Source organism: Stenella coeruleoalba (genome assembly GCF_951394435.1).
Source record: "Stenella coeruleoalba genome assembly, chromosome: 2".
Lineage (NCBI taxonomy): Eukaryota > Metazoa > Chordata > Mammalia > Artiodactyla > Delphinidae > Stenella > Stenella coeruleoalba.
The window spans coordinates 91,354,735-91,380,901 of NC_137147.1; the positions used below are offsets into that span (position 1 = coordinate 91,354,735).

At 37.3% G+C, this 26,167-nt stretch overlaps 1 protein-coding gene across 3 annotated transcripts in view; it reads right to left on the reverse strand.

Moving 5' to 3' along the window:
* Positions 1–26,167, reverse strand: part of SECISBP2L (SECIS binding protein 2 like) — a 65,809-nt gene that overhangs the window by 20,787 nt on the left and 18,855 nt on the right. For all 3 annotated transcript variants that reach the window (XR_013827040.1, XM_079912612.1, XM_079912611.1), the window contains exons 8-16: positions 21,914–22,048; positions 20,368–20,448; positions 19,657–19,824; positions 19,374–19,515; positions 15,905–16,074; positions 15,002–15,134; positions 13,053–13,215; positions 10,826–11,046; positions 778–932 (exon numbers count right to left, since the gene is read on the reverse strand). Coding sequence is in view for 2 of the 3 variants with exons in the window: in XM_079912612.1 (XP_079768738.1) it covers positions 778–932; positions 10,826–11,046; positions 13,053–13,215; positions 15,002–15,134; positions 15,905–16,074; positions 19,374–19,515; positions 19,657–19,824; positions 20,368–20,448; positions 21,914–22,048 (1,368 nt within the window). In the remaining variant the exon portion in view is untranslated. The remainder of the gene's footprint in view (positions 1–777; positions 933–10,825; positions 11,047–13,052; positions 13,216–15,001; positions 15,135–15,904; positions 16,075–19,373; positions 19,516–19,656; positions 19,825–20,367; positions 20,449–21,913; positions 22,049–26,167) is intronic.

Sequence of the window (26,167 nt, forward strand, 5' to 3'; positions counted from 1 at the left end):
ACTTAAATATACACAAATAGTATGGCTGAGAAGAGGGAAAATGGTCCATCAGTTGTGTCACAAAATACTTTAGAATCAACTTCATAAAAAAGTTATTGTATGCACAGATTGTATACAATTTAAAACAAGTACAACTGAAAATGCTTCAATGTAAAAGCCACAAGTCAAATGATGTTCTAAAAAGAACCCCACACATTCAAAAAACCCCACCAATCTTAAAATGTTATCAGTTAATAAGCATTACTCTAAATAAATAACATTTACTTTATCATTTATCAGCTCCTATGGGCAAAGTTTGTATTAGTCGACTATGAGAGGAAGACAAATATCATGGGTGTAGAATTATTCTCTCAATTGGTTTAGGAATTTCATTTTCAAAGGAAAATCCTCTCCAAATAAAGGATTCTTTTCTCTCTTGACTCCTAGCAGCACAAAATATACCCAACATACAGACTGAAGAAATTTGTTTTACTTTGTACAATACTGGATACCTTTACCCAGCAGTTACATATATTGTCAAGTAGTACATATCTGAACCCAGGAAAAAAAAAATCACTGTAGCAGAAATACGAGCTAAAATCTTTTCACAATGCTACAGGATTGACTTATGCAAATGTTTTCAACACGAAAAAAGGAAATGTAATACTCAAGAATGTTCCACTCATTCCAGGAGAGTCATCATATCACTTCTCCAAATGCTCAAACATAACAATGGCACATGTCCAAAGATGTACTATGGCGGGTGGGCAGTGAGGGACTGCATCTTCTAAGTCTTACCTCAGCACCAAAGTAGTTGAAGATTCCCACCACACTAACAGGAACCAGCTTGTTCACACAGCGTCCTAGAGCTTTTCTTCCAAGGGCAAACACAAAAGGAATTTCTTGTTCCCGTGCCATGGCTATAACATTATAGAGAGCCTCATCCAGGCCACCTGAGAAATCAACATGTATAGAAGTTTTTAGTTATTTCCTAAATGGAGCTATTTTAGCACCCGACAGCATAAAACACAGCAGCAAAGGAGTCCATGAATGCTTGTGGCACTTAGGCTGTTCACCACATTTTCCTATCTGAATTTGTACTTCCTATCTGAATTTGTACTATATTTGGATATTACGTACATATTTTCTTTCTCCCAGTTAAATACTATATTCCTTTAATACGAGTATTTTTGTTTCTCCACAGGGACTAGTATAGCAGGAGTCAAATTTCAATATAATAAACATTTTCCGTTTTTTTAAATTAATTAAAATTGTTAATAGTGGCTGATTCCTTTATCTAATCTCTCAGCTCAAGTAAGCAACCTATCACATGCAATAAGACCGATTATACATTACTGTTTTTACTGGTATTTTTCCCCTCTGCCTGCTACTGCTGCTTGATGCCTCTGTCTACTCCAATCACCTGAAATGGCTCCTCCATGAAAAACGACAAATAACGGTGCACGACATAGTACAAAAGCCTCTGTTACTGCTGGTTTCTCAGAGACAAATCTCCACCATAAACAGAGGCAGAGACATGTATCTTTTTTTTTTAATATTGTATTTAACTGATTTTAAGATGCAAAATTTTTTCCACATACTAACAACTCTGAACTAGGGTAGCATTTTACAATCAATGGAATCTTTGGATTGATAGAATTTTTCTTTCTTAGTGGAATATAAAATATTGCTGCATCATACAATCATCATGTTCTATCCTGAACACTAATTTTAGGATACAAAAATTACAAATTATATATTTTTTTCTGAAATAGGGTAGGATAACTGTCTAGAGAGCCCATTTTCATTTCTGACATCAGTCACTGATGTCATATTGTTTCTACCATCATGTTGGCTTATATTAAATAAAAGACAGGAGAGTTTGACTTCCCAATTGGAAAAACTCAATGAACTATGGTTAAAAATGCATATATCATAACCATTATGTAAGAACTGATCTGGAATTTGGGATTTACAGGAGATGTTTAGGTATTGTTATTAATTACTACATAGTTTGAGAAAGTCTTTCAACTTCTCTCTTTCATACAATGGACGTAATTATTTTTGTCTCTCTGGCAAGATCAGAATGCCCCAATAGTAAAAGGAAAAATATTTGAAAGTGTTTCTTTGAGGAGCATTAATTATGTTGTTTAATATATTTAAAATATACCCCTCTAATGACCAATTCAGTACCCAAGTGTTCAGGACAGGAAACTGATTTTGAAATTGTTTTAAATATAGTGGCAAATAAATAGTTATAAGGGGACAATGGAAAGCAGACCTTCAAAATTAGATTGTATTTCTTCCTAAAATAGAAACATTTTTTAATAAAATTTTGATTGCTATCATAAAGTCACATAGCCCAAATGTTTTCAGGTTCATTCAAAATAATTATGATTTGGAAAGGTCAACCATACATCAATTAGAAGACAGAAATGTTTATCAAAATAATTTCTTTATTTTTAGAATAATTGATTTGTAAACTTTCTAGGATGATTAGAAAGTAGGGCCATTTATTGTTAAGAATGCCACAGACCATGATCACATAAATCCATATCCTCTTCATAAAAGAAAATATTTATCTCTCATTTATCTAGAGAAGCAGGGAAGGCATTCAGCTTATTCAAAAGTAGCATGATCATTAAGGAACACATTCAAAAAAAGTTGGTTAGCGGAGTCTATCCTTTTTATCGACAGTGGAAACTATTAACTGGACCTTTAAAAGACCACTCGTAATGACCTTGGCTTCAGAATCAAAGCACTGTACTATGTTTGTATGGGCCTACATAACCTAGGGTCTATAATGAGACATACGTTTTGGCCTACACTTGACTCCTGTCCACAGTCAAAGACCAAGAAGGAGAACTGTACCTTTTTCCTAATTTTTTTAGAGAAAAGAGCCATCAAAGGAGGGTAATACAAAAATTTTAAAGTAGAATAGGCCAGAAATGAGCCATCCAGCTACACGGTAGCACCTCCGGGAACCAGCTGCCAGGTCGCCAGTGCTGGGTTTTTCACTTGTTCCTTTGTGGGGCTAGTGCCCCTGCTCCAGGCCTGCCTGAAGAGCTGTGGGGGAGGGTGCACCAGAGGAGACCTTCAAGATGGCGGAGAAGTGAGATGTGGAGATCACCTTCCTCCCCATAGATACATCAGAAATACACCTACATGGGAAACAACTCCTACAGAACACCTACTGAACACGGGCAGAAGACCTCAGACCTCCCAAAAGGCAAGAAACTCCCCACGAACCTGGGTAGGGCAAAAGAAAAAAGAACAAAAAACAGAGACAAAAGAATAGGGACCGGACCTGCACCACTGGGAGGGAGCTGTGAAGGAGGAGAAATTTCCACACACTAGGAAGCCCCTTCACTGGCAGAGACGGGGGGTGGAGGGGGAGAACTTTTGGAGCCACGGAAGAGAGCGCAGCAACAGGGGTGCAGAGGGCAAAGTGGAGAGACTCCCACACAGAGGATCGCTGCCGACCAGCACTCACCAGCCCAAGAGGCTTGTCTGCTCACCCGCCGGGGCGGGCAGGGGCTGGGAGCTGAGACTCGGGCTTTGGAGGTCAGATCACAGGGAGAGGACTGGGGTTGGCTGTGTAAACACAGCCTGAAGGGGGCTAGTGTGCCACAGCTAGCTGGGAGTGTGTCCAGGAAAAAGTGTGGAACTGCCTAAGAGTCAACAGACCATTATTTCAGGGTGTGCAAGGAGAGGGGATTCAGAGCACCACCTAAAGGAGCTTCAGAAACGGGTGTGAGCCACGGCTATCAGCACAGACACCAGAGATGGGCATGAGATGCTAAGGCTGCTGCTGCAGCCACCAATAAGCCTGTGTGCAAGCACTGGTCACTATCGACACCTCCCCTCCCAGGAGCCTGGGCAGCCCACCACTGCCAGGGTCCCGTGATCCAGGGACAACTTCCCCAGGAGAACACACAGCGCGCCTCATGCTGTTGCAATGGCACGTCAGCCTCTGCCTTCACAGGCTCACCCTGCATTCCGTACCCCTCCGCACCCCGGGCCTCAGTGAGGCAGAGCCCCCTAATCAGCTGCTACTTTAACCCTGTACTGTCTGGGCAGGAAGAGACATCCTCAGGGGACCTACACTCAGAGGTGGGGCCAAATCCAAAGCTGAACCCCGGGAGCTGTGCGAACAAAGAAGAGAAAGGGAAATCTCTCCCAGCAGCCTCATGAGCAGTGGATTAAATCTCCACAATCAACTTGATGTACCCTGCATCTCTGGAATACATGAATAGACAATGAATCATCCCGAAATTTTGTTGGTAGACTTTGGGAGCAAAAATATATATTTTTTTTTCATTTTTCTCTTTTTGTGAGTGTGTACGTATATGCTTCTTCGTGTGATTTGGTCTGTATAGCTTTGCTTTTACCATGTGTCCTAGTGTTTTGTCTGTTCTTTTCATTTTTTTTTTTTAAATATAGTTTGTAGTGCTTGTTATCACTGGTGGATGTGTATTTTCATTTGGTTGCTCTCTTCGCCCGTTCTCTTTTTTTTAATTACTTTTTAATTTTTCTTATTTTTAGCACTTATTTTTTATTTTAATAAATTTACTTTCTTTTTTTCTTTCTTTTTTTCTCACTTTTCTTCTGAGTTGTGTGGCAGACAGGGTCTTGGTGCTCCAGCCAGGTGTCAGGCCTGTGCCTCTGAGGTGGGAGAGCCAAGTTCAGGACATTGCTCCACCACAGACCTCCTGGCTCCACGTAATATCACACACCAAAAGCTCTCCCAGAGGGCTTCCCTGGTGGCGCAGTGGTTGAGGGTCTACCTGCCAATGCAGGGGATGCGGGTTCGTGACCCGGTCCAGGAGGATCCCGCATGCCGCGGAGCACCTGGGCCCGTGAGCCATGGCCGCTGAGCCTGCGTGTCCGGAGCCTGTGCTCCACAACGGGAGAGGCCACAACAGTGAGAGGCCCACGTACCACAAAAAAAAAAAAAAAAAAAAAAAAAGCAGCTCTCCCAGAGATCTCCATCTCAAGGCTAAGACCCAGCTCCACTCAACAACCAGCAAGCTACGGTGCTGGACACCCTATGCCCAACAACTAGCAAGAAAGAAACACAACCCCACCCATTAACAAAGAGGCTGCCTAAAATCATAATAAGGTCACAGACACCCCAAAACACACCATCAGACAGGGTACTGCCCACCGAAAGACAAGATCTAGCCTCATCCACTAGAACACAGGCACTAGTCCCCTCCACCAGGAAGCCTACACTACCCACTGAACCAACCTTAGCCACTGGGGGCAGACACCAAAAACAATGGGAACTACGAACCTGCAGCCTGCGAAAAGGAGACCCCAAACACAGTAAGTTAAGCAAAATGGGAAGACAGAAAAACACACAGGAGATGAAGGAGCAAAGTAAAAACCCACCAGACCAAACAAATGAAGAGGAAATAGGCAGTCTACCTGAAAAAGAATTCAGAGTAATGATAGTAAAGATAATCCAAAATCTTGGAAACAGAATGGAGAAAATACAGGAAACGCTTAACAAGGACCTAGAAGAACTAAAGAGCAAACAAACAATCACGAACAACACAATAAATGAAATTAAAAATTCTCCAGAAGGAATCAATAGCAGAATAACTAAGGCAGAAGAATGGGTAAGTGACCTGGAGAATAAAAGAGTGGAAATAACTACCACAGAGCACAATAAAGAATGAAACGAATTGACAACAGTCTCAGAGATCACTGGGACAACATTAAACACACCAACATTCAAATTATAGGGGTCTCAGAAAAAGAAGAGAAAAAGAAAGGGACTGAGAAAATATTTGAAGAGATCATACATGAAAACTTCCCAAATATAGGAAAGGAAATAGTTAATCAAGTCCAGGAAGCGCCAAGAGTCCTATACAGGATAAATCTAAAGAGAAACACACCAAGAAACATATCAAACTATCAAAAATTAAATACAAAGAAAAAATATTGAAAGCAGCAAAGGAAAAGCAACAAATAACATACAAGGGAATCCCCATAACGTTAACAGCTAATCCTTCAGCAGAAACTCTGCAAGCCAGAGGGAGTGGCAGGACATATTTAAGGTGATGAAAGGAAAAAACCTACAACCAAGATTACTCTACCCAGCAAGGATCTCATTCAGATTTGACAGAAAAATTAAAACCTTTACAGACAAGCACAAGCTAAGAGAATTCACCAAATTCTTTGCTTTGGTAAAGCACCACCAAACCAGCTTTATAAGAAAGTGCTAAAGGAACTTCTCTAGGCAGGAAACGCAAGAGAAGGAAAACACTTACAATAACAAACCCAAAAAATTAAGAAAATGGTAACAGGAACATACATATCAATAACTACCTTAAATGTAAATGGATTAAATGCTCCAACCATTTACTTAAATATAAATGGATTAAATGCTCCAGTCAAATGCTCCAACCAAAAGACAAAGAATGGCTGAATGGAAAAAAAACCAAGACCCGTATACATGCTGTCTACAATAGACCCACTTCAGACCTAGGGACACATACAGACCGAAAGTGAGGGGATGGAAAAAAGATATTCCATGCAAATGGAAATCAGAAGAACGCTGGAGTAGTGATTCTCATATCAGACAAAATAGACTTTAAAGTAAAGACTATTACAAGAGACAAAGAAGGACACCCCATAACGTTCAAGGGATCAATCCAAGAAGAAGCTATAACAATTGTAAATATTTATGCACCCAACATAGGGGCACCTCAATACATAAGGCAAATGCTAACAGCCATAAAAGGGGAAATCTACAGTAACACAATCACAGTAGGGGACTTTAACACCCCAATTTCACCAATGGACAGATCATCCAAAATGAAAATAAATAAGGAAACACAAGCTTTAAAGGATACATTAAACAAGACAGACTTAATTGATATCTATAGGACATTCCCTCCAAAAACAAGAGAATAAACTTTCTTCTCAAGTGCTCATGGAACATGCTCCAGGATAGATCATATCTTGGGCCACAAATGAAGGCTTGACAAATTTAAGAAAACTGAAATCGTATCAGGTATCTTTTCCGACCACAACGCTATGAGACTAGATATCAATTACAGGAAAAAATCTGTAAAAAAAATACAAACACATGGAGGTTAAATAATACACTACTTAATAACCAAGAGATCACTGAAGAAATCAAAGAGGAAATCAAAAAACACCTAGAAACAAATGACAATGAAAACATGACGACCCAAAACCTATGGGATGCAGCAAAAGCAGTTCTAAGAGGGAAGTTTATAGCAATACAATCGTACCTCAAGAAACAAGAAACATCTCAAATAAACAACCTAACCTTACACCTAAAACAATTAGAGAAAGAAGAACAAAACACTCCCAAAGTTAGCAGAAGGAAAGAAATCATAAAGATCAGATCAGAAATAAATGAAAAAGAAATGAAGGAAACAACAGCAAAGATCAATAAAACTAAAAGCTGATCTTTGAGAAGATAAACCAAATTGATAAACCATTAGCCAGATTCATCAAAAAAAAAAAAAGGGAGAAGACTCAGATCAATAGAATTAGAAATGAAAAAGGAGAAGTAACAACTTACACTGCAGAAATACAAAGGATCTTGAGAGATTACTACAAGCAACTCTATGCCAATAAAATGGACAACCTGGAAGAAATGGACAAATTCTTAGAAAAACACAACCTTCTGAGACTGCACCAGGAAGAAATAGAAAATATGAACAGACCAATCACAAGCACTGAAATTGAAACTGTGATTCAAAATCTTCCAACAAACAAAAGCCCAGGACCAGAGGGCTTCACAGGTGAATTCTATCAAACATTTAGAGAAGAGCTAACACCTATGCTTCTCCAAGTCTTCCAAAATATAGCAGAGGGAGGAACACTCCCAAACTCATTCTACAAGGCCACCATCAACCTGATACCAAAACCAGACAAAGATGTCACAAAGAAAGAAAATTACAGGCCAATACCACCCATAAATATAGATGAAAAAATCCTCAACAAAATACTAGCAAACAGAATCCAACAGCACATTAAAAGGATCATACATCACAATCATGTGGGGTTTATCCCAGGAATGCAAGGATTCTTCAGTATATGCAAATCAATTAATGTGATACACCATATTAACAAATTGAAGGAGAAAAACCATATGATCATCTCAATAGATGCAGAAAAAGCTTCTGACAAAATTCAACAACCATTTATGATAAAAACCCTCCAGAAAGTAGGCATAGAGGAAACTTACCTCAACATATATGACAAACCCAAGGCCAACATCACTCTCAATGGTGAAAAACTGAAACCATTTCCTCAAAGTCCAGGAACAAGACAAGGTTGCCCACTATCACCATTATTATTCAACAGAGTTTTGGAAGTTTTAACCACAACAATCAGAGACGAAAAAGAAATAAAAGGTATCCAAATTGGAAAAGAAGTAAAACTGTCACTGTCTGCAGATGACATGATACTATACATAGAGAATCCTAAAGATACTACCAGAAAACAACTAGAGCTAATCAATGAAATTGGTAAAGTAGCAGGATACAAAATTAATGCAGAGAAATCTCTTGCATTCCCATACACTAATGATGAAAAATCTGAGAGAGAAATTAAGGAAACACTCCCATTTACCACTGCAACAAAAAGAATAAAACACCTAGGAATAAACCTACCTAAGGAGACAAAAGACCTGTATGCAGAAAACTATAAAACACTGATGAAAGAAATTAAAGATGACACAAACAGATGGAGAGATATGCCACATTCTCGGATTGGAAGAATCAACACTGTCAAAATGACTATACGACCGAAAGCAATCTACGGATTCAGTGCAATCCCTATCAAACTACCACTGGCATTTTTCACAGAGCTAGAAGAAAAAATTTCACAATTTGTATGGAAACACAAAAGACCTCAAATAGCCAAAGCAATCTTGAGATAGAAAAACGGAGCTGGAGGAATCAGGCTCCCTGACTTCAGACTACACTACAAAGCTACAGTAATCAAGACAGTATTGTACTGGCACAAAAACAGAAAGATAGATCAATGGAACAGGACAGAAAGCCCAGCGATAAACCCATGCACATATGGTCACTTTATCTTTGATAAAGGAGGCAAGAATATACAATGGAGAAACGACAGCCTCTTCAATAAGTGGTGCTGGGAAAACTGGACAGCTAGCTACATGTAAAAGAAAGAAATTAGAACATTCCCTAACACCATACACAAAAATAAACTCCAAATGGATTAAAGACCTAAATGTAAGGTCAGACACTATAAAACTCTTAGAGGAAAACATAGGCAGAACACTCTATGATATACATCACAGTAAGATCCTTTTTGACCCACCATCTAGAGTAATGGAAGTAAAAACAAAAATAAACAAATGGGACCTAATGAAACTTCAAAGCTTTTGCACAGCAAAGGAAACCATAAACAAGATGAAAAGACAACCCTCAGAATGGGAGAAAATATTTGCAAACGAAGCAACTGACAAAGGATTAATCTCCAAAATTACAAGCAGCTCATGCAGCTCAATATCAAAAAAACAAACAACTCAATACAAAAATGGGCAGAAGACCTAAATAGACATTTCTCCAAAGATATACAGGTTGCCAACAAACACATGAAAGGATGCTCAACATCACTAATCATTAGAGAAATGCAAATCAAAACTACAATGAGGTATCACGTCATACCAGTCAGAATGGCCATCATCAAAAAATCTACAAACAATAAACGCTGGAGAGGGTGTGGAGAAAAGGGAACCCTCTTGCACTGTTGGTGGGAATGTAAATTGATACAGCCATTATGCAGAACAGTATGGAGGCCTTAAAAAACTAAAAATAGAACTACCATACAACCCTGCTTTCCCACTTCTGGGTATATACCCTGAGAAAACCATAATTCAAAAAGAGTCATGTACCACAATGTTCACTGCAGCTCTATTTACAATAGTCAGCATGGAAGCAACCTAAGTGTCCGTCGACAGATGAATGGACAATGAAGATGTGGCTCATATATACAACGGAATATTACTCAGCCATAAAAAGAAACGAAATTGAGTTATTTGTAGTGAGGTGGATGGCCCTAGAGTCTGTCATACAGAGTGAAGTAAGTCAGAAAGACAAAAACAAATACTGTATGCTACCACATATATGTATGGAATCCAAAAAAAAAAAACAAAAAAACAAAAAATTTTTATGAAGAACAGGGGCAGGAGAGGAATAAAGACGCAGACGTAGAGAATGGACTTGAGGACATGGGGATGGGGAAGGGTAAGCTGGGACGAAGTGGGAGAGTGGCATGGACTTATATATACTACCAAATATAAAACAGATAGCTAGTGGGAAGCAGCCGCACAGCACAGGGAGATCAGCTCAGTGCTTTGTGACCACCTAGAGGGGTGGGAGGGAGACAAAAGAGGGAGGAGATATGGGGATATATATATATGTATAGCTGATTCACTCTGTTATAAAGCAGAAACTAACACATCATTGTAAAGCAATTATACTCCAATAAAGATGTTAAAAAAAATAAAGTAGAATATATTTGCGGAGGTAAAGAAATGCCTACTTAGTAGTTCCCACTCTGATCACAAGACAGCGGACACTTGGTTGGGCCCAACTAAATCCTTCACTAATGTTCACAAATGGGGATCTTCTTTACAATCTGATCTCAATTTTATTACTCTACCTCCAGTGCTGAAACATTTCATTTTCTTTCTTCATGTTCAGTATTATGTTTTATACCTAAACTCTGCTAAAGAAGACATATAGCTTCCACTTTAAAATTCACTGCATATTCTACAATTATACTACATAAATATCAAAACACTTCGAAAGTAAAATGTTCATACCTTTGGACTGGATTTTTTCACAATTTGGAGAAATTATAACACATTTGATCTTGTTTAACTTCATATGTTTCGTAACCTCTCTTAGACCCATGACCAGCCGTCTCCTCGCTTTTGCTCTTACAGGATCCTTTTGGTAGATGCGTTCCTGGAAGCTGACAAGCTCTTGAAGAAGAAGAGTCACACATTCATCAATCTCTTTACAAAGAACCTGATTACAGTACCTGTAAAGGAACCCAAAAGTAGGTAATTATAAAATTATTTTAGGAAAAAAATACATCCAGTAAAGTTTTTCATTAAAAAATCAAGTCTTGAAAAATCTCCTAAATCCTTCAGTCAATTAGAGAAACAGAAGAGTTTTCCTGAATTACAACAGATCAGCTTTTATGCAAAGGATAGATTAACCTCGGGGAAGTACTAATCAAACACCCAATTATTAAATTCCTAAAGATATAAATCAAATGTTAACTTGCTATTAGATAAACAGGTATAATGTTTTTGGTAAGGAGATAATGTATAAAGTTATTTCATTCCAATGAATACTAAAGATGCTTCTAATAAGAAACAAATTAATTTCATAAATGCTAATTGAATGCCCTAATACCAACCATTCATCCTCCACACTTGGATAAATCAGTCTCCAGCACTGGCTTCCTCAACCATAAAAATAAGGAGTTACGGATGACAGTCTCAATCGTCCCTCTACCTCTGAAAATCTATGGTTACAGCGGATGAATTCAGTAGTTAAACTGAAGCCAAAACCAAAGAGGTCTTGAGGTAAAAGTCATATGGCTTTATATCAGGCAAAGTAACTGAATGAGGCTCTTTGTGAGATCATATATGGCTACAATGCAAAAACCAGAAAGCAAGTAGTGTGAGGCCACTATAGTACTTAATTTCAAGGATAAGGAAGTCATTCATTCTAGTTTAAGTAAACTTACCTATTCCACTTTGCTAGTTTTCATCCATAATCTATCTCTACCATAAGCAGGTACTTAACAAGGAAAATTGGTAAAATTTCTAATCTAGGAATTCCGGGCCAGCAAATTACCAGTTCTAAATTACTGATACATTATATGGTGGGAAAATCTAGGTCTGCCTTTCTTTAGTGAAAAAAAATGTTCTGCTTTGGAAATTTTGTTAATGTTTATGTGAAAAGTGTTTAAATAAATGCAAGTATGACATTACTTCAGAACAGAAGATATAACTGGACAGGCTGAGGAAAGCTTATCATAAAGTATACAAAATTAAAGAATGCAATTGAAGAATAAAACATCAAAAACGCAATTTTCTTCACTCTGCTTTTCTTCCAAGCTGTTTATTTCACACATATGTAAGATTTTATTCTCCAAGTATTTCCTTTGTCACACATCTGTGATATTTAATTAACTTCCCAAACCTAGGCAATAAGTATTTGCTCAAAAACAATAAAGGAACAGAACAAACCAATGTGGTTTGGATTCACACACATTTTACCTTCACCCTGGGATTCTTTCATAGGTAAACTTAATTTCAAAGATGGGCATTTTCAAACTTAGAAATATATGCTTAAAAACAAATAGGTTTAGGGCTTCCCTGGTGGCGCAGTGGTTGAGAGTCCGCCTGCCGATGCAGGGGACATGGGTTCATGTCCCAGTCCGGGAAGATCCCACATGCCACGGAGCAGCTGGGCCCGTGAGCCATGGCCACTGAGCCTGCGTGTCCGGAGCCTGTGCTCCGCAACGGGAGAGGCCACAACAGTGAGAGGCCCGCGTACCGCAAAAAAGAAAAAAAAAAAAAAGAACAACAACAAAAACAAATAGGTTTATGTAACAGGTTCCCTACATGTAGGAGGATCTTAGAAACTTGTTATTAATTGGTTAGAGAGGTTTTTTTTGAAGGGCCAATAATATAAACAAAAAAGCAAAAGCATTTGGAGAGGAAAAATGTCACAGTATGACATTTTATATAATACATAAGCTGTAAGAGGTAAAATTTCATGGGTATAAACACTAGCTGATATAAAAAGAATGTATTTACTGTCAAATCACTTTTACGTGAACACTGACAGCTGACGGAAGGCAAATACTTTCCATATAATAAAACCCGTTGTTAAACAGAATCTGAAAGAACTTAAAGATCTTTGGTATTCTATCTGTTCAACCCACCAAGAAAGAATGACAGTATTATATTCAGAACTACAGTCAAGATACCTAAGCTATTCAACCTCAATAATGAGACTAAAACTTACTCTCTAAATCTTTTGCTGTGGATTTTGGTTATTGTCGAAGATGCCATTGGACTGCCTATCCCAGAACTAGCCGGAGAGCCTTGTGACACAGGTGTCATACAGTACGGAGAGTTCTGACTTGCTGGAGAGAGGGATGCATCACTGGGCATGCTCAGTCCAGCATCTGTGGAGACGTGGGGTGAGGGGAAAGAATTTAGAAATTCTGAATGCTGAAAAGCTCTATACTCTTCAACATAATTTAGAATGGCAGTTACCTTTTGTTATCACTTCCAAATTCTCCAGAAGCTACCAAGTTGGGCATTGTTCGTATCACAAACATTTCTCATATACTACAAAAATCAAATTTTCCTATTATGTCTTAAAATATACTCTGAAAAACATCAAGCATATCCTACAAGTCTCCACAGAAGAGATGCAAGAAGGCCAAGTTATCTAAAACATGTATTCCCAGGGGATCTAAATTGAAGAACAAAAGACGTATGTATCCGCTCCTGCACTCTTTCCAGATCATATTACCCATCTCCTTCATCTCTAGTTTTCTATCTATTTCTTAGAAATAATTTTTTTTAACTGTCTAAAAATTCCCATTGCTGCCGGCAATGATGAATTCTACCTCACTCATTCTCCCCACACCACTCCCAGTTCTCCAGGCACCACCCCAGTTTCTCTTTCATTTGGTCTTTGCTCCTGTGCTCAGGCAGCCACGTTTGCAGATGCCACCTCTTGACTCAACTGCCACCTTTAGTTACTGCTTCTTTTCTAAACAGCTCTAAAACTCAGGAAATGAGTTAGTATTTGTCCAGTCCATTAATCTGCAAAGTTACACATATATCTTATCTCTCTACTGGATTGTAAACTTTCTGTAACAGGGCCAGTCCACTATATATCTTTATGACATTTCCTGACCTTCCCATCCCTACCCCACTTACTGAAGTACATATGATAGATGTTCAACACACACTTGTTAAAGGAATGCATAAACAGATACACCTGAATACAAAGGCAATGATACTTAATTGAGAGTAAAGGAGAACCCTAACCGAACAATTCTTAGAAGTAGTAAACTTATTTTCTAAACACAAGGGAACACTGCTACTAAATCTATATGTAAATCAGATTTAAATGTTTTGCCAAAAGTTGAAGAATAAATACCAGGAGAAATAGGGACCTAGTCAGGTTTCTCTTAAAATCTTTCTTCCACAGTAGTATAAATTTTAGAAGGCATCTGCAGTTTTGCTGAGGTCCCATCTGAAATCATGTGCTGGCTACCCATTGTATGGGACTGAATCTTACTGACCAACTGGACTCTACACTACAACAAGCTTTGCAATTCTCTACTCATTGTGGCATATGTATTAATTTCACAAAAGCAAGGAAGAAAATCAACAAAAGCAATTCAATAAAATATACAGGTGACCCTTGTACAATACGGGGATTTAAACCTCATATAATTTATAGTCCGCCCTCTGTATCATAGTTCCTCTATCATCTGTGGATTCAACCAATCACGGCTGAGTAGTACTGCAGTATTTACTATTGAAAAACATCTGTGTACAAGTGTACCTGTGCAGTTCAAACCTGCGTTGTTCAAGGGTCAACTGTAGTCCTGCAAAGAAAGTCAATTGTGTTCTAGATATAAAAGAAGGCAAGATGAAAGAAACTGTGACAGTTACAGAGGATGCATTAGTAAGATCATAGTTATGAGGGTTTACAACAAATTCAGGATTTAAGCTTCAAAAATGCCATAGACCTACTATGTAACACCTGCCTCCCTGCCCTTTAAGTATCTCCCTATAGAAGCATCTTCAAAAGAAACCACTCTCAAAGATTAAAAAATTTAGATAAAATATGGAGCATATTTAGGAGAATAACTAGTGATATGTTGTTACCTACTAATTAAAATACTTCAGACCATTTTATAAGAAGAAGGGGGAAAGAGGTGATCTTACCTTCTTGGGAAACAATCTCCTGCGGCAAATCATCAATAAAATCTAAGTGCATTTCTATTGGTTCCTCAGATCCCAAAAGATTGTGGTCCACAGTTAAACGGCCCTTCTTTTCCTCTCTTTCTTTCAAAATAACCTAAAAGTCATTACCAGTCTTTAATTACTAATTACTCTTTAAGTATGTACTGAATGATTAAAATGGTCACTATTACACAGGAATAGTAGTGTTCACTTAAAAAATGGATGTAAGGATTTTGGTTGGCTATGTAGAAACTGACTGGCAAAAAGGTAAATGTAATTTTAGGCACTGCAGTTGAAGGAAGTACTATATCCAAAATAAAGGAAGGCAATATAATACTACAGCTATCAAACTACATTTGCTTCATTCTTTAAATCCTAGTAGACAAACTAGGGTTTCCCCCAAAATGGATAAAATAAAACCTTTGGAAACCAGGTCACATAGTTACGTTAGATTTACTTGGTCATAGATCATCTCATTCACTCCTCCTAATAACAGTACTGAGTTAAACAGAGCAGATATTATACCCAACTTATAGATAAAGAAGATGAGGATAAGAAAGGTTTGCTAAAACTACACAATAAGTACTGAAGTTAGTACTAGAATCCCAGGCTTCTGATACCTAGGGTCTCAAGTTTTTGGATACCTAAATGTTTAACTTTTTCTTTTAAACTTATAGACAGAACTCGTTCCCCAGGGCCTTGGTCAACACAGAAAGATAGTCATGATGCTGAGATCCCCAACCTTAAATTAATTAGTCATCATAAAGATGCATGTCTAAGAACTTTTCACAATAATCAGTTGGCCAAAACGCCACAACTACTTTTGCAAAACGATTTAAACCCTTTTTTATACTGTAAAATAAATAACCCCAGGTTTTGTTTTACCTTTTTAAGTGCTGTGGGCCGTTTTAGTTTTGCAATTTCCTTTTCTTTTCCTTTTTTCGCTTTAGAGGAAGTAATGTCCAAAGAATTAAAGGATGTCAAACAGGGCTGACCTTTGGTTAAGGGTTTTCTGTTAGTAGAGTCTTTAGTGTGAAAAGAAGCTGCAGTGACCACTAAAAACAAACAAGAGCATTAGTTTTACTATTATGGCCAACTCCACATATTTTCAAAATTTCTAATAATAAACCTATAAGAACAACAACATCCTCTTCTTGTGGAAAACAGACATCATAACAGCAGGAGCAGTATATGGCCGTGCAGTATCCCTCAGATACAGCTCCAAAGAACCATTCTACCTCTGAAATTTCAAAACTCTGTACCTCTCCTTATTCCTAATGAATCTAACAATGACCCTTACATAAGATAAGTAGTCTATCACTCCTCTCCTCATTTCAGCCTGTCAGTAAAGAATGATGATTTTCCCCTCTTAGCTGCACTCTCAGTACTATTCAGCAATTCCTTTACGCCTCATTGATTGTTACCCTCATTCTCCCGTGGATACCACCCATCCTTCAGCAGACCTAGCCTCTAATCTCAATTCTCTCACTCTAGCAGAAAAGCTTTCCTGCTACTTCCCTAAGATGCTTTCCAATATAAACTTCTAGGCCACCTGAGAGGAGGCAGCAGGCATCCTTACTCCCACCGAAGGCTTACCAACCACCTCTTCTCATAATTCCATCTCAAGATTAATTCCTCAAGGATTTTGCTCTTTTACTTTCCCCTTGCATCTTTCAAGTTCCTCCTTGACTTGACCCCTGACTCTTTTCCCTAACTCCCCAAAAGAAGTTAAAAATCTCCTCTATATAAAAGGAAGAAAAAACAGGCAAACTAACAGAACCTCTCCCCTAACAGGCTTCTAAGATACCATCACTCCCCTTTCTTCCTCATTACTTCCCAAATCATTATAATCTGGCCTCCGCCCTACCCACTCTCTTGAAACTGCTATTGCCAAGATCACATAAAACCTTGCAACTGCCAAATCTAACTCTGATTCTTTGCTCTATTCTAGAGCAAAGCAGCATTTGTTACCAAAGACCACATCCTCTTCCTCAAAATTCTATCCTCACCTTTTGTGACATTACATTCTATTTTTCTCACTCTTTCTCAAACCTGTTTTTCTGGTTCTTCTTCCTTCTGTCTTTTAACTCTGAGCATTCTACAAGGCTTTATCCCTGAACATCTTTTTCCTAATTTTTCTTTCCCCTGACAATCTTATATATTTCCACAGCTACAACAATCATCTCTATTTGAAATTCACTGACTTCTAACCTGAACTGCACATACCTAACTATAAGTTAAATAGGAACCACCAGGACCTCCCTAACCAGCATTTCAAATACAACAGGGCCAGAGTCTGTTCTTCCCAAGAAAATTCTTCTTCCGTGATCCTTATCCTGTTTCGTATCGTCATATACCTAACCCCCACCACAGTCCTCCAAGTCAGAGAGTTTGGAGTCATCTTTGACCTGTTTCCACATTCCATCAATTAAAAAACCCTATTAGTTCATTAAAATCCTTTTACATCTCTGCCATAGTCCCGTCCTTCTTTTGGACTTCCCAAGAAAGCTGCTTTCTTTGTAATCAGCACTTCCCAATTTAAACACTGGTGATAGATTAGAGATTAATCTCACTTCCATCTGTCAAGAATCTTACTACCCCTTTAAAGCCCAGTCCAAATGCTATCATATATGAAGGCATTTGTAACATACATCCCTGTTGACATAAATCACTCTTTCTTCTATAAGTTCATAAAACTTTGCTGGTATCTTTCCTAAGGCACTGCTTTTTATTAGTTATGTGGGTACGTCTTTCTCTCAGACTAGATTATAAACTCCTTGACCACAGGTATATCTTAATCCTATCTGTAATTCCACAGTTCTTGACACCACACTTTGCATGTAGATACCTACATTTGTATACATTAATGTGCTAAACAAACCAAAGTTGTAATAATAAGCCACTTGAAGTTATCACAGGCTAACAATCTCTTTCCCAAAATAACTGGCTAAACTTTATTGAATGATTATAACCCAGACGCTCTTCTAAGCACTTTACATGTATCATCTCATTCAATCCTCAAAACAATCCGGAAGCAGGTACTGTATTATCTCCATTTTAATGTAAGGAAAGTGAAGCACAGGAAGATTAAATAACTTGCCAAGGAAAAACATGGAAGAACAGGATTCAAGACACAGCTCAACTCCAAAGCCCCTGCATGCAGCCACTAGACCACACTGCCTCTGGAACACTAACTCAGTTCCATCCCCTAGAGTCCTTTACTCTTAGTGAGATGTTACTGCCACGTCCCTCATCTCAACAGCATGCAACTCTAAAGCTCAGTATGCACTCAGTATTATTTTTACTAACAGTTACTCAAAGTTAAGGTTCATACCGGATGGTAACTAGCTATAGGTTTAAACATTTTGCACACACGATTAAAGTTATAAACTGTTACTTATATTTTTGTTTAAAAACAGTAGACCCTTTACATAGGAACCGAGGAAAGAAAATTCCATTCTTCCCCTCAACATCAGTGCTTTTTGTTGGTGCCTTTCCCTTTCCTTTATCTTATTCCTCATCCTCTAAATACAAAGACTATGAAAAGAAATGAGGGAGCATGTCAAAGGTGCTGAGCTGTAACTCTGACGAGGTTTGTTAAAATATAAATTACTGTTTCAGCAGAAAGCCAGCTCATTTTCTCTCTCCCTCCCTCCCCTCCTCGTCCTCCCTCCCCCCACTTCTCTCCCTCTCTCTCCCTCCCTGTCTCCCTTTCTCTCTCTCTCTCTCTCACACATACACACAAAATCTGATTAACACTCCTATGTTTTCCATTTGGTTTTAAATTGGATAATTTAACAGTTATAGAGCCAAATTACTTGTGATTCTTATTGACGCCTTTGAAGAAGAAAAATTTGGTTGGTTCATAACATATACCAACCGACATTTGAACAGAGACCTGGAGGACCTGATGGAACAAACTATACTGATGCCTGAGGAAAGAGAGTTCCAGGTAAAGGAAAGAGCAAGCACAAGGACACTGAGCTTGGAGCACGTTGGATGTGTCTGTGGAACAGCAAGGGGGCTAACGTGGCTAGAGCAGTGAGTGCCGGGGAGAATGGTGATGAGGGCAGAAAGGTTAACAGGAGCAGCTAAGATATGACTTAGGACCCCGGCTTCGCTCCAAGTGAGATGACGAGCTACTAGAGGATTTTGAACTTATATTTGAAAAAGAGCGCTCCTTTTAAGACAGACTGGGGGTTGGGGGAATGAAAGGTAGGTAGTAGTTAGGAGGCTACTAGTGGCAGGAGAGAAGCTGCTGAGTAATCAGACTCTGGATTTTTGTAGGTATATATAATTAAGATTAACAGTTTCCAAAAGCCAAATAGCAAATTGCCAGGATTAATGATATCACCTGTATATGACAGAGGTCTGGTATTAGTAATTTGCCGTGCTTTCATGGCTTGTTGTTGTTTTTCCAGAGCTGCTAACATGTCCCCCAAATCTAGTTGTACAGGTGTTTTATTCTTTTTCCCAGCTGCCTTTGATAAAGCTTCCTGCAAGGTACACATGAAAACATTTTTCATTTTAGTATGAAAATGTGACAATTTAAGATAATTATATTTGTCAGTCTTCCATCCATCCCCCAAAACCTACCAAATAAACTATCATATTTGTTCATAAAAATGAATACATACCTGTAGTTTTTTTTGCTCCATACTTATTTCTGAATATTCTTGAGCTGTGGCAAGGGCTGCTGCTAAAGCTTTCTTCTTTTGACTTTTTGCACGTTTAGGAACTGAGGTTGTAATGGGAATTGGTGTCTGAACTATATTGATTGGTGAGTTCTCAGGTAAATCATCCAACTACGATAACCAGAGAAAAACATTTGTCAGTGATTCCATAAAAGTCTAATCATAAGGAAAGACAATCTAGAATGTGAGATGTTCTACAGTATAACTGGACTAGACTCTTCGGAAGATTCAATTACATAAAGAACAGAGTGAGATGGTGGGATCATTCTAGACAGGCAGACTGGAAAATAATAGAGACAAAACAGCAAAATGCAATAGGTGATAACTGACTGGATCCTGGACTGAAAACAAAATAACTCCAAGGTAAAGTTTTGCAACAACTGGGGAAATTTTAGCATGGACTATATGGTTTATGATGTCATTTAATTAATGGTATTTCCTTGTCTGTAATGGAACTATGGATTTCAAAGGACAGTGTCTCTGTTCTGGCTATGCTGAGAAGAAATACTAAAGATCAGTACTAAATACAGCGCTTCTTCTATACCATGCTGCCCTACAAGTCTTTATACTTAGCTGTAATATTTCTTTTCAACATTGCCATAGCTCAAAAGATGTTCAAATATTTTGCTTATTTTTTTTAAAAGAGTCACTTACTACTTTTGAAGAAAGTTTCTGTTGAATATTCTCATCTTTAGCACTTCCATTCTCATTTAGTTCTCGAAATCCATCTTCATCCTGAAATAGTTCCACGTTTTAAGTAAAAACAGAGTTCAAAGCAATAAACTCTTAAGAACAACATTTATAATGCTTAAGAGTAATGAAATGACAGGGAAGTACTTTTTTAACTCAATATTAAACTATTTAAAGTCAGTCTTAAAAAGGAAATCTCATTTCTCACATGCTAAAACATAGCTAATTTAATTATTCAAGGATGGGGATACATCCACACGTGTCCATCCTTTAGATTTCTGCATCTACTATTCCATTTTTATTAATAATTCTACCCTAAGGTGGGTAAGTAAATGAAAAGAAATTCAAAAAGGATTTTATCACATTTCACATAATTTTGAGAAGATTTTAAACAAATGGCTTAGTATGAATTTCATTAATATATTCCCTGTCCCATTACTACATACACCAGTCAATAACATTAAAAGTGAAAAAATAAAAATAAATTCCCTATTCAAAGTAATTTCTTAACCAATATCCTCCTTTACACTGAAATTTATATCTATTATTTTTAACTAAATATAAGTATGGAACCAATCATATGATTAAGTGCAAAGAAAAAATCTGCCACATGTACTGTTCTTGATACACTACTTGAACTGAAGCCTCAAGTCCTTTAGGTCAATTACTAAGCTTATCTAACATATTATTCATCTGAAGCCTCTGGCCTCAAGCATATTTAAACTCCATCTATTAACTCATTTTATAGAAACTATATAACAAAAATGAGTTGCCTGGGATGTTTGTTCACCATCTTGACGCAATCAAATTCTACTCATTCTTTAAAACCTATTCCAAATGTTATCCCTATCCTGCCTCAAACCCAAAGGGACTTATTTCTCCTTTCAACTTCAACCACACCCAAGAAGTATCAGGTGTGTACATGTCTACATTCCTCTATTACACAGCAACCTCCCTAAGGGTAGTGTGTTTATTCACCTTAATGTATCATGCAGAGCACCTTACTTTAAACATACAACAGGCCTCCAATGAGCACCAGTTAGATGAATAATAGAAACATTGCAATTAGAATATAAACTGTCTATTAGAAAAAGTAAAATAGCCTTTTATCTTCCTTCTTCAAGACTCCCCCGGCTAGCAGCACAAATTGACTAGATTGAACTGTTCAAATGTGAAAACTTAACAAATAGATTCAACAAACATAATAAAACTTAGGAAGAAAGTTTCAAACTAGGTGAAGTCCACATAAAACTAAGTTCTACCTCCATATGTTACCTCAAAATGAATACTCACGACAAAAATTTATGAAAATAAACATTAATAAAGTTAATGTTAGACTAACTATATATAACCAAGACAAAAATGATAAAACAAATACATCTAAGTAACTTACAATCTACTTGCAGTCACATGTTAAGACATAAAAAGTACTTATCATAATGTAAGAAAAATTAATTAATTTCTTAATGGCAATAATTGTACTATACCAATATACAGTTTGAAAAAATACCTCAAAATATAAAGACTCGGAATTTGGGTCGCCTCTATGACATTGACTGGGGTTTAACTGCTTATTATCTTGTCTCTTTTGCAAATTCTGTCTTCTTTCTGAGGAAGTACTATGTCCTCGGCATCTGAATCCAACCTAAATAAACCCCGGGGCGGGGGGGAATATGTTACTTTTAAGTAAAATGTTTTATTGAAGTATGACATACAGAAATGTACCCCAAAGTATACAGCACAATGAATTTTCATAAAGTGCATAACTTATTACAAAAGGTTAAAACTTTTGACAAATAAGGTCATTATAATGAAAATATAAAAATGTGATAATTAGTGCATGTTACTTTTTTCCCTTGTGCATGAACGTTTATATCAACTTTATTTGTAACGCCAAAAACTGGAAACCCAGATATCCTTCATTGGTAGAGTAAACTCACTGTAGTATATGCATCCTATAAAACAGCAGTCAGTCACGAAAAGGAACAAACTACTGAAATACCCAATAATCTGTATGAATCTCCAGAAAACGATGCAAGTGAAAAAAAGCCAATCCTGAAAAGACTGTATGAGTTCATTTATACAACATTCTTGAAATGACAAAACCATAAAAAGGGGGAACAGATTAGTGGATTCTAGGGGTTAAGGAGAGGCTGGTGGGGAAGGGAAGGGGGAGTTTGGCTATAAAAGGGCAACATGAGGGATCCTTGCAGTAATGGATCTGTTTTGAATCGACTATATTGATGTCAATATCAGGGTTGTGATACTGCACTATAGTTGCAAGATGTTATTACCATTGGGAGAAACTGAGTATTACCTTTTTATAAAACTATCGTAGGTCTTTTAATATCTGTAGTTTTATTGTTTTTTAATTCCTAGGAAATATTAAACATTTTAAATCTTGTTTATAAGAAAACAGATTTAAAAGAATAAAATTGTCATTCAATCACATAAATTATTATTATTCTATTGACCCATTTGCAAAATGTTCAACTGTCATAAAAGCAAGAAAAAAACACATTTAAGCACTTTAGGAATCTTAAGACAATCAAGTTCCCTCTCTTAAGTACCTAACGCAACTTAGGTGAAATGCCTCTGAACCACGACACCTAGATAAGATGTGAAAAGTATGATCCTCTTTACCAGTTACCCAAGAATTCTAACAATATACAGAACTTGAAGCAGACCTGGACTGAAGGTGCTGTTGTATAGACTCTGGATTATTAAATCAAAAATATGCACACAAAGACCTAGAAGCACCTAGCAATTCCCATGCTAAGCAACTGGTCTAAAAAGACTTGCTGATAAGAAACATAATTTTTTTTTTAAGAAACAGAATTTTTATACTTTCTTGGGAAGTAGGCTGTATGGCAGAACTATAGGCCAGAAGATAGTCATATAGCAAATGTAATCTTCCTTAGAATAGGCACAATGGGGCTACTTCCTATAACCTATAAGTATCTGTTAAGAAACTTGATAATTTGTCAGGTACCCAACAGTTCCGTGGTTTTAAACATTTACCTCATTTTAAAATAAACTCATGAACATGGATAGAGAGAGAGACAGAGGAATACATATGTGATGAAGCAAATTTCTGTAAAATCTTCGATAGCATCAAGCTAGTAGCTATATGAATGGTCTCTATAAAATTGCTTCAACTTTAAGGTCTGTTTAAAAATTTTCATAATAAAATATTTTTTAAATTGGCTCATAAAAAGCAGCTCATACAAGGATGCTAAAACAAATGCAATTTACAATGTCTAGGTACTAAAGAAACAACTGAATTCACATAAATTATTAACACTGAAATGAAAACCAATAATCAAGCCCCAATATTGGGATGAATAGAAGCAAGAGAATAATCCTTGAGTAGAACTCTTCATTTCTTTGTACAGTCACTATCACGAACAAGTAAATGTAAACCTGCCCTCCAAACAGCATTATAATTATATCAAAATGTAAGCCCTGGGCTTCCCTGGTGGCACAGTGGTTGGGATTCCGCCTGCCGATGCAGGGGACACGGGTTCGTGGCCCGGTCCGGGACGGTCCCGCATGCTGCGGAGCAGCTGGGACCGTGGGCCATGGCCGCTGAGGCTGCGCCCGGAGCCTGTGCTCCGCGGCAGGAGAGGCCGCAGCGGTGAGAGGCCCGCGTACCGCAAAAAAAAAAAAAAAGTGTAAGCCCTGTTGTAAACCAGCCTTAGTATATATGCATTAATGTTGTTACAAACATAAAAACAATTTTTTAAAAAAATAAATGCAACTTGATTCTTGTACTTGGACACATAAAGTTCTAGGATTAAGTTAAAACCCCCAAGCTAATGGTCCCAACAAAGTTCATGAGGACCAAATATGCAAGTATTTCAATTACCTCCTGGAATGAACTAATAACTCCCCCTTTTAAAAAAATTCTTCTAAGAAAAAAGTTTTGTTCCTAGAAAGTGGGCATAGGGAACAAAGCAGAAACTACAGCTACAACTACATATTAAGATTCTTAAATGACTAGCACAAAATCAGTATCTAAAGATTCAGGTGTTTATATTCCACTTACACAACAAAAAAGAAAAATACTAGGAACTGACAAATGAGGAATATGTACAAATTTATTTTCAGAAAATTATACAATACTTCTGAAGAACACAAAAAGGTAACTCAAAAATAAGAAGACAGGGGACTTCCCTGGCGGTCCAGTGGTTAAGACTCCTCGCTTCCAATGCAAGCGCCCTGGGTTCAATCCCTGGTCTGGGAACTAAGATCCTGCATGACGCACTGCACGGCCAAAAAATTAAAGGGAAAAAAAAAAAAAAGCAGGAAGACATTTTTTTTCTAGAAAGATGCCATATCATAAAGGCAATCCATTCTCCCTAAGTTGATAGATTAGTTTAAAAACCAATGGAACAAAACAGAAAATCTGGAAACAGATTTCAATATATATGGGAAATTTAATAGGTGATAACGGTAGTTATCTCAAATAGGTGAAGTAATGGACTTGTCAGTAGATGGTGCTGGGAGATTTAGGTAGCCACTTGAAAAATACAAAATAGGACCCATATCTCACAACACCCACCAAGACAAACTCTAAATGGAATAAAGATTTAAATGTAAAAAAAACACAACAGCATAAACACATTGGAGGAAAACAGGCAAAATCCTTTATAAAAATAAACTTCTTAATGCTATTTAAAACAAACTTGTATATGGCAATAATAAGCAAAGTCAAAAATGAAAATCTAGCAAAATATTTTCAACTCATATTACAGACTACCGGCTCCCAGAAATTAAAAAAATTTGATAAGAGCTTGATCAAATTGATTTAAAAATGTACACAGGGAATTCTCTGGCGGCCCAGTGGTTAGGACTCGCACTTCCACTGCAGGGGGCTTGTCTTCAATTCCTGGTCAGGGAACGAGACTCCCACAAGGCACACGGCCCAAGAAAAATAAAAATTTCTAAATTAAAAAAAAATTTTTAATGTATAAAAACAGAGAAATAGATCAATATACAAAAAATGGTCAAAGAGTATGACAAGTTCACAGAAAAGTACAAATGGCCCTTAAACATATGGAAAGATACTCAACTACCTTAATACACTATTCCTCCCTCACTGGCACAAATCCAAAATCTTGAAAACACATGATTACTGAGGCTACTTGGAAATAAGCACCCTCCACATTATCGGTGAGAATGCAAAATGGTACAATCTGGTGTTATTTACCAAATAACAGAAATGACTTTATCTTTTCACTCAGCAATACCTTATCTAGGAATTTATTCTATTGCTATACACACAGATTTCTAATTAATACTGCAGCACATCTATTAACAGCAGTTTACAAATAATTCAAGTGTCCAACGACAGCACTTCAGAAATTAACAAGGATATATCCATACAACATTAGGAGTTGTTAAAAAAAAAAACTCTGGGAAAATACAGATATAGGGAAGAGAAGAAGACAAGTGGAAACAGGGTAAAAATGAGACTGTTCATTGTATAACCTTTTTCATATATTTTATTTTTCAATCTATTCACAAAATAAAGCCGTTTTTACATTCTGTCCCTCATTTACAATTAAGGGTACATCACAGTATAGAAAAAATCTGCTGTTTCAAATGTTGAAACACTGGTAAAAACATTAAAATCACTGCATTGTACAGTAGTTAAAGCAGCATGGTACAGGTGCAAAAATCTGAAAAATGGAACAAAAAAGCCCAGAAACAGGACCCAAGACATAAGAAATTAGCAAATGACTAAAAGGGCAGCACAAAT